Raw genomic sequence first — 19,325 nt, forward strand, 5'->3', positions numbered from 1 at the left:
TGGAAGTGTCTGCAGCATTTATATTTGCAATCTGATGCTGTGCCAGTTATGAGGAGCTTAGTGACAGCTAGTGTGGTTATCCAGCAGTATGCTGAACTGGGAGTCTAAGTATTCTGAGTTTACTGGCAAAAACTGCAGGTGCTGCAATAAAGGCTTGATCGGCTAATGTAGAGGAAGAGAGCATTCTCCAACCAGAAACCAGCTTTTGGAGTGACAAAACCTGACCAAGGAGCCTTAGTCATTGGCTGGAATAAGAGATGTACAACCTATCAATGGGGGAGGAAAAAAAAAAAGAATGAAGAAGATATTTCAGATGATCCTGTGAAGATTCAGGTGTTTTAGAACAGTGGTTCTCAGTCAGGGGTGCAGGAACCCCGGGAAAATACAAGGAGTTCTTCTCAGGGGTATATCAGTTCATCTTCTAGATATTTGTCTAGTTTTACAGCAGGCTACGTAAAGTGCACTAGCAAAGTCAGTACAAACTACAATTTCATATAGACAATGACTTGCGTATACAGCTTTATATACTATGCACTGAAATGTAAGTAAAGTATTTATAATTCCAATTGATTTATTTTATAATTATGTGGCAAAATGAGAAAGTGAACAATTTTTCAGTCATAGTGTGCTTTGCAGGAGTGGCCCTAGACGAGCTGCCGGCAACTGGCGTCCTAGGTGAAACGCGCGATTGGCGCGCGATCAGCGCCCCCGCCTTCAAAGCCCTCAACGGACATTTATCTTGGGGCCCTATGCGACTGCCTAGTTCACCTGTATTGATGGGCCGCCACTGCACCTTTTGTAGTTTTTAAGTGAGGTGAAATTTGGGGTTATAAGACAAATCAGAGTTCTAAAATGTACAGTAGTCTGGAAATTTTGAGAGTCACTGTTTTAGAACATACTGATGGCTTCTTCTCCATAGCTAGGGTAAGAGTTCAATCACTTGCTCATTGCTAACTATGTGTGCGCCCATCTCTGACTGTCTTGGAGCACTTCTTTTTCCAGGGTTAGTCAGAAATGATATTTAATAGCTAATTTGCAGGTGCTCAGTACAACTTCCATAGGTGACATTTCTGTTAGGAATTCTTCAGGATGGAGGTTCAACGGCTTTGTCTGAGAAATGGGTTTTCTAAGAACTGCATGTTCTTAGAATGAGCATTAGTGAGGTTCATGTGCAAAAAAATGTGTTTTAAATCCTCATCGTGATGGTTTTTATTTGTATATGTATTTTTACTTAGCTTTAAAAAGGCAAAAAGTGAAAATAGTCCAGAAACCCAAAGAAGTAAAACAAGTGCACCGTGGGAGGAAAATGGCCATCCGAGGTAAGGTAAACATCATGCAATGGCAGAGATTTTGCTCCGTTGATGATGCAAGAGAAGTTGATGTAATACATTAATGAGTAGCAACATCAGAATAAACACATAGCATGCATTCCACAAGCCAGACCAGTATGTGTAGCACATTACCTGGCACTTCTACATGCATTCCTGAGTTCAGTTTGTATATTTTGGATATCATGATGTCTTATTCTGATTAGTGCCTTTTCAGGATAAGAACAAAACAACTATAGGGCAAAGTGGTTCTTTATTACAAAAATCTTCCTATGCCAAAAAGTAGTGTATGGATCTGTTCTTCTTTGTGGCTTCCCACAACTATTGAATCAGTGGCTGTGCTCTGTAATGTCAGTCTCTGAAGGGTTCTGTGTAATTGTCCCTTGTTTTCAAGATACAGGGTAATATATGTAATTATGTGTTTCTGGAAAACAATAACATCCTCAATCTCAGCTTGACCAAATCTTATTATGTATACTCTATTCAGTATAGAGAAATGTGTTACTTCTTTACATGGACATTATAGCTATTTAAAAAAAAAATCTATGTCTGTGCCTGTGCGGTAATTCTGTACAGTGAGGCGGGAGTATCTAAATCGTTTGATATTTTTTAGATCAATTGTTTACTCTTGCTGTTTAACTCTAGTGGACTCTATAATTCTCCCAGTGACCACAATAAATCACCAAAGTTTCCTAACTCTCGACGACGGAACCCATCAGGTGGCAGTGAAAATGAATATGGGCAACATGCTAGAAGAAGGTAAGAATGTGGAAAGCAATATTAGTTTCTGCTTACAACAGAAGTGTTTTTTGTGGTTCTCCTTGCTTTGGGCTTAGTAAAGACTCCTTAATCCAGAGCTGTGTCAGAGCAGAGAAGTTGCGCCAGTAATCAATGAGTGAACAACAATTCCAGAATTATTGTGTAAGGAGGAGGGTGTGTCCACTGTGTCCTGTCACCTGGCAAAACTTTCTGAGTCATGGGGGACATAGAAAGCCTTGAGTTAGCCCATTTGCCTGCTATGGTTTCTGGTGCCAGCTTAATTGGGGATTTCAGTGATCTGCTCCTATGTTCTCCCAGTTGTTGCTGCTCACTATGTGGAGCAGGGAGGGGGAGGCTGTTTGGCTATGTGATTTTAAAAATATCAGAATTGCAACATTGTTTTCAATGAAAAGGCTAAAGTGGTGAAGCCATTAAGAGCACTGGACAGTATGTCTGCAAAAGCAAAGTGGTGAACTATTTGAGATGTTCCTTTAATTGTACAGATGTTTGAGTAACACATTAATACAATCAAATAGCATGGGGTGAGATTCCGTGCTGTGCCAATTAGAGGCCCAGATGTGCAATCCAGGCAGAAATGGGGCTAATGAAATGGAACTCCCCCTTTGCAGCTGCAATCCTGGTCTGTGCAGTGGGTTGGGGAGACCCCTGGGATGCTTTAGATAGGTCCCCAGAGTCATCTACATTACGTCATCCACAGCAGTTTTGGCAATCTCCAAAGTGTTGTGCGCTGCAGCCCTGTCACGGACATCCTGAGCACTGTCCTCAGCCTGCCTCCTGCATCAGGGTTTTCATGGGAGTCCTCAGGGACCAGCCCTGCGGCAGAGGGAATCCTCTCCCAGCAGTGTGATAGGATTTTTAGGGCCATTTATGCTGCTGCAGCCCTTTTAACCAGTGTGAATGGGTGAGCAGTGATGAGAATCTCACACATTAAATCTACTCGATAGCCTCATGCTAGATCCTCTGGACCAGATCCTGAACTGTTATAAACTAGCATAGCTCTAGTGAAAGCACTGTGTTATGTTGATTTCCACCTGCTGGCTATATTTTATTTTCCTGAGACCATTTTTCTCATTCCGTTCAGTTTTAGCCATCTGAATGCCCATTGGCATCAATTAAAAAAGGAATTTAGATGTGCAGTGTATAACAGTGTCTAACAACGTGTAACAGTTGTATGCTATGCAGTAAAAAAAAAAAAATTTCTGAGTGGGGATGTTCGATATCAATTAATTTAATAATCATGTAACTGCATAAAATCTCAGTGGTTACGTGATTATTTGATAGTCCCCAGGGGCAGGGCCGGCAGCCTAGGCTTATCGGTTAATCATGTAGTCGACTGCACAGTGACATTCCTATTTCTGAGATGTGTAGCATGCATCACCCAGAACAGGTACCTGTAATATCTACAATATTGCTAGGTGGTCAAGCCAATAACCTATTTTCTCTTGGCTCCAACAGGATTATAGACGTGTTTTTCAAAGTCTTCTTCATAGATGATATTGTGGACACAGATGCTAATCTAATAATATCTTCTGAGTTTTGAATTCCATTAAGTGGTGTTTGGTTTTTCATCTGCTTTATAAGGGTATGTCTACACTACCACCCTAGTTCGAACTAGGGTGGTAATGTAGGCAACCGGAGTTGCAAATGAAGCCCGGGATTTGAATTTCCCAGGCTTCATTTGCAACTCCGGTTGCCTACATTACCACCCTAGTTCAAACTAGGGTGGTAGTGTAGACATACCCTAACAGAATAATCGTGGGGTTTGAGTGCTGTTTACTAGCCTTAGTAGAAAAAAGTCAGACTTTACCACACTGCATGCACTCTATTGGCTAACTTGCAGAGCTCTACCCTGCCCTCACTGAAGTCAGTGTGAGAGCTTTGTCATTTATTTCAAAAGGAAATTGTAGCAATCCAGCAGTGCCTAGTTAAAGATGACCTGCAAAATTCAAGTGGCAAAAAAAAAAAAAAAAAAAAGGTATGTCAATATATTGCTTTATACTAATGTGTAAAGAAGACCTAAACGTTTTAATTTTCTAAATAGCTAAATATTCAGAACTTGTCTGCTTTGAAAGACTTTCTGATGACTGGAGAACTAGTGAAACTGACATTACAATAAGTGGGAGAGGAAAGTATCTTTTGTCAGTTGCTTACAGCCTTCAGGCTTGCTCCTTAGCAGGTGCAGATCAGCTTAGCTCCATCAACTTCACTGGTTCACAGCAGGATCTGGTCCCAACTGAGCTATTTAACTTCAGTGATTTTGGAAAGGGACCTCCTTTTTGAAGATTGAACACCATATCTCCTCATTGGTTAAGAGGCAAGCACTCAAAATATACATTCCTGCTTCCCCTAGCAGGGCCTTGAAATAAACCAGAGAGAATCAAACTTGACATTCCTTATATTTTGAATGAAAAAAATCAGCCCTTAATCCTTTCTTTATACATCATACAGAAGCAAAAGTGGACACAAGATCAATGAAAAAATATTTTGGGTCACTTTTAAAGAACACTGTAGATTCTTAACTTAGTAGATTCACTACTGGATCAGTCTCTTTTTTTCCTTTTGTTTATTTGCAAAGACCATTTCATTCATTCGAAGTTTTTTAAGTCCTTCAATGCGCTTTAGAAAATGAATTTCAGATCTCACAAAAAACTCACCAGTTTTCATTGAGCATAAAGTAGTTATTAAAATGATATAATAATTCTTTGATCCTTCTAATGCTTTACAAACATCAGCTATTTTCTCTGAAGGCTTTGTTGGAGACGATGTTATATATTAATATTAGACTTCAAGGTGGCCCATAAATGTGTCATTCAAAACTTCCTTAATTATCTTTGTCATAGGAAAGCGCAGAACAGCGGTGAAGATTCAGATCTAAAGCATAGGAGAAGGTAACTATTATTTGACAAGGAGAGGTTTGAAAGAGAGTATTGGAGACTTTTGTATATCTTCTAACACAATACAGCATAGTATTCTTTAAGTGCAATATTTTAATGATCTACAGTAGCACAGAATTGTCTATTTTTTAGTTTTTCATCTGTGCAAATTACTTCATTTAGAGTTGCTATTAGTTTTTTTCACTGGATCATTTAAAATTTTGTTGAATCCCACCCATATAACATTTTATAAGTTTCCTTTGTCTGCTGAAAAGATTCCTAGCATGGCCTTAGTTCAGTGGTCACCAACCAGTAACTTGGGATCTACTGGTAGATCTTGGAGCCCCTGACAGGTGATACTGACTGGTTGGGCCAAGAGGCTATCAAGTGCCGACAATTCAGCTGCCCCTTCCCCCACTGCTGCACATCTCCTGCCCTTTGCCTTACAGCAGCGGTCACCAACCAGTAGATTGAGATCTACCAGTAGATCTTCGAACCTCTGACAGGTGATCCTGACTGGTTTGGCCAGGAAGCTATCAAGGGCTGGCATATTAGTTACCCCTCCACCCACTGTTATGCTGCTCCTGCCCTCTGCTTTAGAGATGCCCTCAGGAGCCTCCTGTTTGCTGTGCAGGATGTGTGGGGGTGGCGCTGATGTCAGGGTGTGCCTCCTCCCCCCACTTCCGTACCTCGTCTCCACACAGAGAGAAGGGGATGGAGGGAGCTTGGCAATGCAAATCTCTGTCACTCTCACACTGTGTGTGTCTCTGTCATTCTCACAAACACGCACTGTCCTTCCTTCTCATCTCCTGACCCAACACATACATGGGGGGTTGTAACTTCTGTTATTGCTTGCAAAGTGTGTTATTTTTGGTTTGTGACTGGTGTGTGCATTTTAACATTTTCATTTCTCTCATGTTTAAACTGAATTCTTTGAGTAGTGAGTTCTAAAATGCCAACCTGTCATGACTGGAGTAATTATCCCCATGGTAATTGCTGCTCCTGGACATGGCTGGCAAGTCCCTGCAGCCCCTGAGAGAGGCAGAGCAGGGGATCTCCATATGCTGTTCTTGCCTGCAGACACCCTCCTGCAGCTCCCATTGATCAATAACAGGGAACCAAACCATGGCCAGTAGGAGCTGTGGGCTCAGTGCTTGTAGATGAGGGGCAGCACATGGCACCAGGGAGCCTTGCTGTAAATGCCAGCTGCTTTCAGGAGTGGTGCAGGGCTGGGGCACTTCCCAGTTAAATGGAGCCTAGCCAGAGCCTGAACTCCTGTCTCAGCCCTGAACCTCCTCCTGCACCCAACCTCCTGCCCCAGATGTGAGTCATCCTGCTCCCAAACTCCTTCCCAAGGCTTGCACCTGAACCCCCTCCTGGATCCCAATGCCTTGCCCTGGGCTAAGCCCTGAGCGTCTCCCACACTCCAAACCGGTTGGCCCAAGGCCAGAGCCTCCACCCCAACCCCTACCCCAGCCTGGTGAAAGTGACTGAGGATGGGTGAGGAAAGGGGATGGAGTGAGAGGAGTGGGGCCTCAGAGAAGGGGCAGGAAGGAAGTGTGGGAAGGGTATTTGGGTTTGAGGTAGATCTTACATTCACTTAAATTGAAAAAGTGATCTTGTGGTTAAAAAGGTTGGAGACCTCTGCCTTACAGCTTGCTCCTCCCCCACCCCAGGAGCCTCCCATTTGCTGTGCAGAGCAGGGAAGGGATTAGGAGGGTGCACTGATGTCAGGGTGCCCCCTTTCCTACCCTGTACTCTGTCTCCAATGAATGGAGTGGGGGGTACAACAGAGCTTGGGATGGATGGAGTTTGCTGGCTGCTTTTGAGAGTGGTGCAGGGTCAGGGCTGGGGTCAGTCTGCCTTAGCCCCATTGCACCTCCTGAGCCAGCCTTAGTTAATGCTTGTAGACATACCATGACGAAATTCTCTGGAGGCTACTCTATCCTACCTTGCCACCTGGTGAAGGTTTACTAAGAGCTTGTCTACACTTGAAAGTTATTTTGGATCAACATGAGATTTCCAGGATAATTTCATTGCCTCCACATACACATTTTTGTTTAGCATTATCTGGTGTTTCAACCTACTGTAATTAACTCACATTGGAAGCAAGTTTAGCAACTTCCAGGATGAATTTTCTCATAAGTTGGGTGTGAACACATCCCTATTTCAGTATAACTGCCATTGCAGTCCCACACTATTTTGCTACACACTGAGGTCATCATGTCTGTTTACTTGTATGCCCTCTACTGTTTGGTGTTCATCTAGACTGGCTGTCACCTTGCTGTTGAAATACTGGTACAAGCCAGATGCAGCCCTGTGCAAGCCAGGTCCTGGTAAATTCACACACCTGGAGTTACATACTGTATTGTTACTAACAGTTTATAGCAGCCATGCTCTGTACTTAATTGCCACCTAGTATCCCTTCCCCTCTCTCACCACTTAGCATCCTGACAAATCGTGCCCGCCCCCTCCCGCCCCTACAGGGCCATTATCAGTGCCTAAACATCTGGTAAATCTGCAGGGGGGGGGGAAGAGGATGCGTTTGCTGACCTGTGCCTGCATCCCAGCAAGAGCAGAATGCTTCATACTGGAAGCAATCCTTCACTTTCACCTTCAACTCCAAGGAACAGGCCCTTCCATTACTAGCTGATACCCCAGGACAAGGAAAATAGTGAATACTAGGAAACTCTTTCCTGCAAATTACACAATTGCAAGGGAGAAGATCCATTTACTGCCAGCCAACACCCAGGATACATAGAACTTTGATCCTCCCTCTCCCGCCACCAGCTGTATTACTTAATAGAGATCACTTCTCTAGCTGTTCATAACATCCAAAAAAATCTCTTCACCTTTCCACCCATCCATGATGGCTTGCTTGCTATCTCAGAGGTTGTACAAAATGCAGCAAACCTGGGATATAGTCAAACAGCTCCTTTCTGCTACCCAAGTGCCTGCATCATCATGACACTACTCTTTCTCTCTCTAAGGCCGTGGTCACCAACAGGTCAATCGCGAGCTACTGGTCGATCGCGAGGCCTCGACCAGTCTCTCGCGAGGCGTCCTGTCTGCCCCGCCCCCATTTCCCTCCCACCTCCCAGAAGCCCCACTACTTACCTCAAGATAAAACGGAGGTAGTGTCGGCTTCAGAAGTCCCGCAGCTTAGCGCCACTTCCGGTGATTCCAGAAGTGCACTAGCTGCTTTGCACAGGATGGGTGCATCAGCTCCGCGGGAGGCACGCAGGGGGGTTGGCGCCGGGACAAGCGCACGCGGGGCACGCACTGGTTTCTTGGGGGGGGGGGGAGAATCCTGGGAGGAGGCAGATGCAGGGGACTCTCTGCCTCCACTGGCACTCCACTCCCCAGTCCCTACTCCCCAGCCACAGAATGCTGTCCCCACTCCCTTGTCCTCAACTACAGAATGCTGTCCCCTGTCCCCAGCTACAGAACTCTGTCCCCACTGTCCTGTCCCCAGCTACAGAACTCTGTCCCTATTCCCGTCCCCACTCCCCGAACTCTGTCCCCACTGGCACCCTGTCCCCAGCTGCAGAAACCTGTCCCCACTGGCACTCTGTCCCCTGCTGCAGAATCCTGCCCTCTGCCCTCCCAGCACCCTGTTCCCTCTAGCCTGCCCTCTGCCGCAGAACTCTGTCCCCACAAAATGTATAATTATAAATGCTTCATTTTAGATTTAAATAGCATGAATAAAAAACAGACCATTTATTTCATAACTATAAACACGTGATTTTAATTGTATGTATCGCATAATTTAAAAATAAACTGTTTATCAGAGTGTGTAAGTAAGGATTGGGGATAGCAAGTGATGGACAGGAGGAGAATAGAGAGGGCAGGGCTTTAAGGAAGGGGCGGGGCTTTAAGGAAGGGGCGGGGCTTTAAGGAAGGGGCGGGGCGGTAGATCTTCGCCTGTTCTGAGATTTAAAAAGAGATCTTGGGTGTAAAAAGGTTGGAGACCACTGCTCTAAGGCATCCAAAACTATCTTGCTGCAAACCTGCCTATTCATATAGTGACTGTCAAAATTACAATGCTCAGAAGCATTTCCTCCATGCTGCTTTATACCAGTTTGAAAGTCATTCAGTTCTCAAAAAGCTAGAGGAATTATGGGAAATCTTTGGTTTGACCCTCCCCCCGCCCACCCCCCCGAAGTCCCAGACTTGCAGTGAGTTCTGGTAGGTGTCAGGGATGTACAGTGAGAAGAAGCTCAGAATGCATAGAGTCTAGCAGAAGAACGTTCAGTAGATTTCTTAATGATTTGGGTAATGGAGTGAAGTCTACTTATAAAATTTGTTGATGACACCAAACTGGGAGGGGTTGCAAGCCCTTTAGAAGACATGATCAGAATTCAAAACGGGGACCTTGACAAATCAGTGAGTTTGTCTGAAATAAAAAAGATGAAATTCAGTAAAGACTAGTGCAAACTAGGGAGTCTTAGAAAGGAAAAATCAAAAGCACAGCTACAAAATTAGGAATAACTGGCTAGGTGGTAGTACTGATGAAAAGGATGTAGAGGTTACAGTGGACCATGAATTCAATAAGGATAAAATTGTAATGCAGTTGTAAATAAAAGCTAATATCATTCTGGAATATATTAACAGGACTGTCATATTGTAAGACATGGAAGATAATTATGCCACTCTCCTTTTCAGTGGTGAGCCCTCAGTTGGAGTAGTATGTCCAGTTCTGGGCACCACACTTTAGGGAAGATGTGGACAAAAAGAGAGTCCAGGGGAGAGCAACAAAAATGATAAAGGATTAGAAAACTTGACCTACAAGGAAAGGTTAAAAACTCGGCATGTTAGTCTTGAGAAAAGAAGATGGGAAGGAGGGTCCTAATAACACTCTTCAAATATGTTAAGGGTTGCTATAGACTGTAAAGAGTGACATTATCAATTGTTCTCCCTGTCCTCTGATGATGGGACAAAAAAGAAATTGACTTAACCTGCAATAAGGGAAATGTGGATTAGATATCTTTCTAACTGTAAAGGTAATTAAGCACTAGAATAGGATACCAGAGGGGGTTGTGGAATCACCGTCAGGTTAGATAAACTCTTGTCAGGGATGGCCTAGGTTTACTTGGTCCTGCATCAGCCCGGGAGGCGCTGGACTAAATGACCTCTTGAGGTCTCTTCCAGTCCTACATTCCGATTCTGTGACTACACAGTGGGATGCCCATCCTGAATGGTGTGCACTGATTTTGAAAAATAAAGCATTCCGTGGACTCAGTGGTCCGAAAGGGAAGTAGCTAAAGCCCAGACAACACAGCAGTGTGGACATCTGCTTTCAAAACAGTTGTTTCTGATATTTAACACAGAAAAAACACTGTGAAATCACTAGGAAGTGTAGATAAGGTTTTCCATTCTCTCTGCATCTCTGCTGTTTCCTACTTCTTACTTTTTGGATATTGCTCATTGATTTGTACAGACTTTACAGTATTATGGAAATTCTAATAATAGGAAACGAATAAACACAAGCTGCAAAATCTTACATAGTTAACATTGAGCGTGGACTAATTGATAATTCTTGTTCTTAGTTTCTGACTCACTGTTCCCTTCCTTAGGTCACGATCTCGTTGTAATACCAGCAGTGGTAGTGAGTCAGAAAATTCTAACCGGGAGCATCGGAAGAAGAGAAACAGGTAAACTTTAATGACTGCAGGGATTGAAGTAGTGGTGTAGCCAGAAGGGCCCACTTGCCTGGGCCCCAACTTCAGGTGGATGGGCAAGAATGGAGGGTGAGGGAGTGGGACAAGAGGAATGGGGGGCAATAAGCACCGCCCCGGCTCCCTGGCCAGAGCGCCAAGGTGGAGAGGAGCAAACGCTGGTCCATTCCCTGGCCAGAGTGCCAGGGTGGGGTGGGACAAGCCCTGGCCCTGCTGCTCAGCCCTGGCGCTCCAGCCCCTTTCCCTGACTGGCTTGCTTCGTGGAGCAGGGTAAGCCCTGGCTCCCCAGCTGGAGCACCGAAGCAGAGGGGAGCAAACCCTGGCCCCGTTCCCTGGCCAGAGCTCTGGGGGGGAGCCCTGATGCCCTGGTCCCTTTCCCTTGGCTGGCTCCCTCAGTGGGCTTGAGGGAGGTGGGCCTGGATGCAAAGTGAGTGGACCACAGCTCACTCAGGCCCACCCATGGCTACACCCTGGATTGAAGTGCAAAACCATGATTGATAGTTAATATCTCTGCCACAGTTATGCTTTTCTGCTTATCTTTCTATAGACTGTATTAACTGCTCTAGTATTATAGTTTTACTGCGATGCAGTGTTGAAAATTAAATCTCCAATTTAATGAGATTTAATTTAATGAGAGAAGCATATTTACATATATGTATGCAATCAGTTCTAGACCTCCTACTAGTTATTAGGGAAGAATTCATTATTAACGCAATCAATGCAATCAATAACATGAAGATGTTTACAACAGATTTTCATTTTTATTATATATCATATGAGCAATAAAATGAACTGTTGCAATGACTATTGATGCATCCCATCTCTGGCAGTACTAGATGTGACAGTCACGTATAATTGTGAATTGTCAGCATCTCAAAATGTGATTAAAATAGAAAGTAAACAACCCACTCTGCCATTCAAACTTGTGAAAGAAAAGTGTGTCAGGAGGCTGTCATGACTCCAGCACATTGTCAGCCGTCTCTCCACAGAAGGGAACGGAACCATGTTGTTAGATCTGAAGGACCCCATTTCCATTTCTTCTTAAAGAAAATTTAGTTCAACTTTCCCATCACTATATTGAACCTGAATATTTGTTGGCTCCAGTCAAATCACATTTCTTATTCATTGTACACTGATTACTTGGTTGCAGCCAGTGTATTCAGAGTGTAAAGGGATGTTTCAAGGTGTTGGGCACCAAATACTGATGTCCAAATATATATTTTTAAAGTATGGCCTAGAGAAACAAGAAATTGTAGTTTGGGTTTTAATACCTACTTCTCTTAATGCCAGTTCAAGGATGTGACTTCCACAATTGTAGTTACATCAGTTGCCTTGCCATACCTGAAGGGATACTATAATTGAAGACAAGCAAAATAATCATTGTTATTAACTATGACTTTTTATTATTAAAGAAAAAGGAAATAAAGACAAAACAAATTGGAATACAAAGTAGCAGTAAATAGTTATTAATATCTCTGTGGAGAGCTCTTCACAGAGGCATTGTGCATTGGAGAGTAGGTTCACCCTGTTGGTGGGACACTTTTTTTCTAGGTAAGATAAGACCAACATATATTATTCCTGAAATCAGTAGTTAAAATCTGTTTTAGTATGCTGTCAGTAACTAACACAGTTTATACATGAACAAAGGAATTTTGTTTAAGGGTTGGTGAATCCAGTTTGGTTTATCATGGATAACATAAATAGTTTATACCATCTAAGGTATAATTTACTGATATGTGAGCACTGTTTGAGTATATTCAAATTGTTTCTTATATTAGTAACCAGTTATAGCAAGATCACTTGATTTACTTGTTGGTACATTAAAACAGGGCTCACCCTTACTCAAATGGTAGTATTTGTCATTCAAGTAAAGGTAAACCCTAAACTTGCCCATACTACATTGTGTTTTAATTTGCAGTATTTTAGCAGAAAATACACAGATTTCTTGAGAAATGGATAAACTATTTTTGATAGATATATAATCAAAGTAGTAGTATGTCTTACCCTGTGCTTTACAAACAATAAATTTATGGCACTGTATAATGTATGTACAATAATAATCCGTGTATGACTTGCAGTAGTTAGATATATTAGAAAATTACTGTGGTTTTCCAATATACTGGTAGGAGAGATATTTTATCAATGACCTTTCTTTAGGGTATACTTAAATCAGAGAGAGGTCTTGTGATATGCTTAGCTAACTATAAGCTAGTGCAAATCCCACCATCAACCTTAGTCTAAACTAGTCCGCATAAGAGATCCACTTCCTTGACACCACAATACAATTACATGACACTCACATTTCCACCATCTTATACCAGAAACCTACCGACCATTACACTTACCTACATGCCTATAGCTTCCATCCAAGACACATTTCCCAATCTATTGTTTACAGCCAGGCCCTAAGATGCAATCAGATTTGCTCCAATCCCACAGACAGAGACAAACACCTACAGGATTTATAGCAGGCGTTCTTAAAACCGAAGAAGTGAAAAAACAGATTGACAGAGTCAGACGAGTACCCAGGCATCAGCTTTTTCAAGATAGGCCCAACAAAGAAAACAACAGAGCACCATGGTCATCACAATTTAAACCCCTCCAATCAACAATCTACAACCAATCCTAGAAAATGACCCCTGACTCTCGCCGGCCTTGGGGGACCAGCCAAGCCTCACCTACAGATAATCCCATAACCTCAAACAAATTCTTTCCAGCAGCCACGCGGCACACATCCATCATACCCCTCCAGGAACCCACCCCTGCAATCAGTCCCAGTGCCAACTCTGTCCACACATCTATACAAGCGACATCATCACAGGACCTAACTACATAAACCACCACATCAGAGGCCCATATAACTGCACATCCACCAATGCACTCTATGACATCAAGTGCCAGCAATGCCCTTCTGCCATGTATATTGACCAAACTGGATAGTCACTACAACAAAGGATTGATGGACACAAATCAGATATTCAAAATGGTAACAAAGAGAAACCTGTTGAACATCTCAGCTTGCCCAGGCAGTCACTAATCTAAAAGTGACTATTATTTCAAAGCAATTTCAAAAGTCCTCTGGAGAGAGAAACTACAGAACTGGGTTTCATTTACAAGTTTGACATGTTGAAAGAGATTTAAAAAAAGACTTACCCTGCATGGGCCTCATTTAGCATGGACACACTAACTGTCAACATTTTTTCCTCTATTTTTTTCTCTTCCCATTCCCTCCCCATTTTCTCTCTTCCTTTGCTATTTATTTGCAACCTGGACCCCTTTACTCCATTCTCTGAAGAAGTGGGCTGTGTCCACGAAAGTTCATGATGCCATCCACATGTTTTGTTAGTCTCTAAGGTGCTGCAGGACTGTTCGCTGTTGTTTAAGTTTTTTCAGTTACAAACTAACACAGCTACCCCTTTGAATCTTATAAGCTAGTGTGTATGGATGTGACTGGTTTCCATTCAAATCTGGAATGGAGTGCCAATGATCACTGGGTTTTTAACTATTTTTTATTATCTTCTTCTCTTAGAAGGATAAAGTCAGTTTTGTGCTCAAAATATTATTGTTCAGAGAGGTCCACTAGAACAATGGTTCCCAAACTTCTTTATATCGCAAACCCATTCACAAACCTTTGGCGGACTGCTAACATTTTATTTGCTTATTCATTGTGCAAATAATGAATATGCAAATGAAATGTCACCAGTCTGCCGAAAGCCCCGGTCCCCAAAACCTCCCAGTGCCAGCCCTAACCCCTAAAGACCCCACTCCTCCATTTCTCCCCCCCCCCAGCACCAGCCACTGACCCCAGAATCCCCTGCCCACCAGTGTCTGCCTCCCACCCTCAGAGGCCCCCAGTACCAGCCCCCCATCCCAAACACCTCAGTGCCAGGCCTCTTCCCCTTACAGCCCCCCACTACTAGACCCCCCCCAGTGTCAACCCTTCCAGAGCCTCCCTTCCCACTTGCTGCCTCTGTATCAGAAGGTCCCGGTCCTATTCCCGCTGTGGCTCTGCATTTTAAATGTAGTAAGAGTCACTCAGCTCTTACTACATTTAAAATGCAGAGGTGCTGTGATCCGGGACCTAGCGCAAGGTGGGACTGCTCAGCCTACCCCTGCTGCTGAGGCTCTTCAGTTTAAATGTCTAAACTCCTACTACATTTAAACTGCAGAGCCACAGTTGGCCCCTTATCAACTAATTGTGTAGTAGATACAAATTGTATCGACTGTACAGTTAGTCCATTACCCACTTCTTAACATCCTTAATGCACACACACTGAATTTTTTTTTACTGTATTTTCTTACTACCATAGTTAATCCAGCCAGATGAGGGAAAAATCAGCAGGATGACATGGGGAAAATTGTTCTGCCCCTGCCCATGAGTTCATTTTCCAGTTGCTGTGGATCAGACATACAGCAGAAATGAGAACTAAATTGTACTCTTTTTGGTCTTGACTAAATTAATCTGCTTTCTAATTCTGGTCATAGAACAGATGGAATCAGTATTCACAAGTATCAGATGCTAGCAAATCTAGTATAGGCATGCAAAGAAAAATCAAGAATAAATGTGAGGCCTTATAAAAACAGTGAAAATGATAAAGGTTGGGACTGAAAGAAGATGGAAATATTCAAGGATTCTTAACAAGCACATTAGATTTAAATAAAACCTGTGTATATTCTATTTTAGGCAAAATTATGTAAGTAAATTACAGCAAAAGATTTAATGAATATATTAAAAGTGCATTTCTTATATTTTCATGCTATGGTCTAAGGAAAATGCAAGTTATTAGGTATTATTTATAGAACCATTGCCGTGTAGTTGGTTATAGTAATAAAAAACTCATCACATCTTTAGAATATAGCACAAAAAGTATTAAGCAGATATATTCTCAAATGTGTTTGAGATGGAATTTTGGCAGTGAGATAAACCTTCATATTCTTAAGGTATTTACCTAAGAGCATGCATCATTTGCATAAATATAGTTTGCTATCCTATCACCTCTATAGACTCCAAGTCACTTGTCATGTAAAAAAAAACCCTGAAAAGTCGACATGTGAATGATTGCAGTTCCCCATTTCATCATCATGTCCAGTTTCTTCATAGATGATAGCCAGTAGGGATGTAAAATCCCATTTAATTAGTTAACTGGTTAAACATTGAGTTTAGCTGATTGACCAATTAAATGGGAGGTGGACAGGGAAGCTGCTTCAGCCCCGCTGGGTAGGAGTGGCCTTTCCTGCATGCTGTGGCTGGGCTGGAGCTGCTCCCACCACCATGGGTGGTGGCTGCTCCTGCTAGGCTGGAGCACCCCTGCCCACAAAGGACTCCATGGGTTGGAGCTGCCCCCCTGCCTGCTGTGAGTGGGGGGCTGCTCCAGCTCTCACTGGCTAACTGTAACCGGTTAACTATTCACATCCCTAATGGCCACTTTTTTCTGTCTGCGTTTCCCTGTTTGTTTCCTCTGGAGCATTCTTTGGGCCTTGGTCAGCATCCTCTGGGGTATCTGGGATCACCTTCCTGCACATTGCTTCTTTTCCTAATCTTGGATTCTGTCTCTTTCTCCCTGACCCCTGCAGTCAGTTCCCTTCTGTTCTCTCTCTCTCTCTTTGAAATGGTCAGAAAGAGACCCTCTTTTCTAACCTTCAGCCCTATTTTGTCAGGTGACTACCTGATTGGCCTCATCAGTGATCTCTCACCAGGTGATTACTTGCCTAGTTACCCCTCCCCCGTGTTCAGACTCATTTTACCTTGGGTAACAGTTATCTCTTTAGCCTAGAACTAGAAGACTTGCCCATCTTTGCTTGGATCCTTCAGGGCAGGGGTCTGGCTGTGTGGAGAGTGCAGGAGTGAGGGCAGGGACTTGGGGATGTGGAAAGCTCAGGGCTGGAGACTGGGAGCTTGGAAGGGTGTGAGAGGGAGAGTTGGGAGTGAGGAGGGACTCAAGGCAGGAGGTGGGGGTGGCTGCTGGCTTCTCCTTAGGGGCAGTCCAGGGCAGTGGGGATGTGCACCCCATCCACCAGATTGTCCCCGGGGGCCAGTTGAGGCTCTTTCCTTCCCCCTGGTCCCTCCTGAGGTGAGGAAAGTGTCTCTCCTCCTTCTCTGGCACCTCATGGGACGGGGATGGGGCTCTCTCCCTGTGCCCAACACCTCCCGAGGTAGAGGAGCTTTCTCCCTCCGCCCCCTTTCCCAGGCTTCCGGTTTTCCTTGGCACAACCAAACCCTGACCTTGTTTTAAGTTAGTAGAAGAAAAAGGCGCATGCCAAATTTGGTGGCCCTAGCTTTTGCCATTGAGGAGGAGTTCTTGAACAAACAAACTCATAGACAGACACACAGATGGACACACTCTGAAATATATAGAGAGACTAGATGATGCTTTTGAATGGATGATCATTACAGTTTAATGACCATTGCTAGCCCTGTGCCAAGTGGAAGAATTTCTCCTGTGGGTTTTAGTTCAATATGGAGGCCAAAGACCGTGGGGAAGGCAAGCGCCACATTCATAATGGAGCTGACTGTCTGTGATAGATACACAGAAAATATCCAGTATCTACCAGAATTTAAAATTAATAAGCTTTACATGGACAGATTCCCCCAAATGGTCACAGCTTCTTAACCATACCTAATCCAAATTCTTCAGAGATACAACACTGGTGTTTTTAGTTTGCTGATATTGCTTATTTTGTTACCTGCTTTGGTACTTTATATTGACATTGTTATACTATATATGCTGCAAGTTAAACAGAAAAGTAAACACAGTGATTATTGGTGGGTGAAATTGTATTGAAGCAAAAGTAAGAAAGGAGACCGCAGAAATATGAAGTATTCAGAGATAAGTTAATGCATGCCCAAGGATTTGCTTGCCATCCAGAAATACATACATTAGAATTTTAAAAAGGCCAATATATATTAATTAGGATATGCAAAAAATAGTAAAGGTTAACAAAGAAGCATAGAAGGACGAAAGCCTCAGGAGTAGAGGAAGGCTGGCAGAATGCCATCTTGAGGGCAAGAACATGTAAAAATTATAGAAAAGCAAAGATGAAGAATAAAAAAAAATTGTAAAAGAGGTGATGCTGGATAAGATATCTTTACAGCAAATGTGGAACAAGAAATCATCGTAGGTGACAATGCCACTTCTAGGTGCTAGTAAAGGCAATTTATGGACAGACAAGTTCTAAAAAAATGGAGAGGTGCTGAAAAATTCAATGAGTTTTTTGCAACACTGTTCTCAACCCAATGCCTGAAGCAGACACACATATTTTCTAGTAGAGAGAATAAATGCTGATTGCATCAGAACAAGCAATACAAAATTAGAGCATCTGAAGACTGATAAATACAGAGCCACATGGAAAATGCAAGTTTGATTTCAACAGAAGAAAGTTGATAGAAATTCTAATCCAATTCTTTGCTTTCCTGAATCCAACATTTATGCCATCATGCTCTTAACATCTAATATATGAAAAGAGTTTGCAGAGATTTGTTACAAAAGGTAGACTCAGGCTCAGGTTTAATTTCCAATTTTTACACAGAGATTACAAAAACTGACATGGAAAATAAATGTGGCCATGACAAAAAAGGAGGAAAGCTTCAAGGCAATAAAATCTTATTTTAGCAGTGGTCCCAAATTTGGAAGAGTTACTATCTCCTCTGTATTTCAGTCAAAGGGCAGTATCTCACTATGAGGTGCTGTTCTATAGCATAACATGTAGAATAGCACTTCATCCATTCTCAGATCAAGAAGATTTTAAAGTATGAAACTTTTCATTAAAGTTGTTTCAGGATACTACCATTGGAAATATTCTATCTATGGATGTGTTTACTTACACAGTTCTGATCCTGGCATGGACAATACTTAGTGCAATGATTGTAACACACTACTGTCACACCAAGTTTGAAAATTATTCTTGTTTATCACATTGTATTTGCTTAAGCAAACATTATAGCTTGAAATACCACTGAAGTTTGTTGTTTTAATCTTTGCTAGTTCAGAAACCAGCAGTAGTTTCAAGGTAGGTCCAGTTTGCAAGATCTTTTCTTGCTTTTTTATTTTATCATTCTTTGCCTTTAAAATTGTCAGACTTTCAGTTATAGAAAAGTGCTTTCCTGCTTTAGTTGTAATTTCATTCCCTACTACCCCCATGGGTTTCCAATAGTAGACTAGGCTGCAGAAGAAAGGGTTTGTTTACTTTGTTAAAGAGAGCTCATTAATCAGAAGCCCGTTGACAAAGTGGATGTCAGTGCAGAAGTATAATTTCAAAAACTGTCATCAAGGTGTATAATTTCATTCTCATGCATACAGTAGGTGCATACACCATGCTCTGCTGTAGTCTGTAGTGTATTGCAGCTGGGTTTTAATTTTTCATGCCAGACAACTAAATATTTATGAAATCATACCTCCAGTAGAGGTCACATGCTTCCTCAGCTGACTAGATGCTGTCTATTAATAGATATTGGTCTTGAGCAAAATGGATGTCATTCTGATTTGGTAGCCTTTTGCACAGGTTTGAACGACTGTATTATGTCAAGCCATTTGGCACTGTTTATGCCATGTTATAAGCCACCCTTTCCACAAGCTGTCTGGTTTTGAATGAAAAGCCCAATTAATTCCCTGTTGGTATGTGAGTTCCTGTATTACTGCTCTCTATTTATATTTCGGCTAATTTTTGCC

At 42.6% G+C, this 19,325-nt stretch overlaps 1 protein-coding gene across 5 annotated transcripts in view; it reads left to right on the plus strand.

Annotated features, from left to right (window-relative positions):
* Nucleotides 1-19,325, plus strand: part of EPB41L4A (erythrocyte membrane protein band 4.1 like 4A) — a 181,512-nt gene that overhangs the window by 141,122 nt on the left and 21,065 nt on the right. For 4 of the 5 annotated variants that reach the window (XM_075932019.1, XM_075932023.1, XM_075932020.1 and 1 more), the window contains 4 exons: nt 1,236-1,319; nt 1,974-2,087; nt 4,949-4,996; nt 10,558-10,635. In XM_075932019.1, coding sequence (XP_075788134.1) covers nt 1,236-1,319; nt 1,974-2,087; nt 4,949-4,996; nt 10,558-10,635 — 324 coding nt within the window. The remainder of the gene's footprint in view (nt 1-1,235; nt 1,320-1,973; nt 2,088-4,948; nt 4,997-10,557; nt 10,636-19,325) is intronic. The other variant, XM_075932021.1, reaches the window with a different exon arrangement.

This window comes from Pelodiscus sinensis, chromosome 6 (genome assembly GCF_049634645.1).
Source record: "Pelodiscus sinensis isolate JC-2024 chromosome 6, ASM4963464v1, whole genome shotgun sequence".
NCBI lineage: Eukaryota > Metazoa > Chordata > Testudines > Trionychidae > Pelodiscus > Pelodiscus sinensis.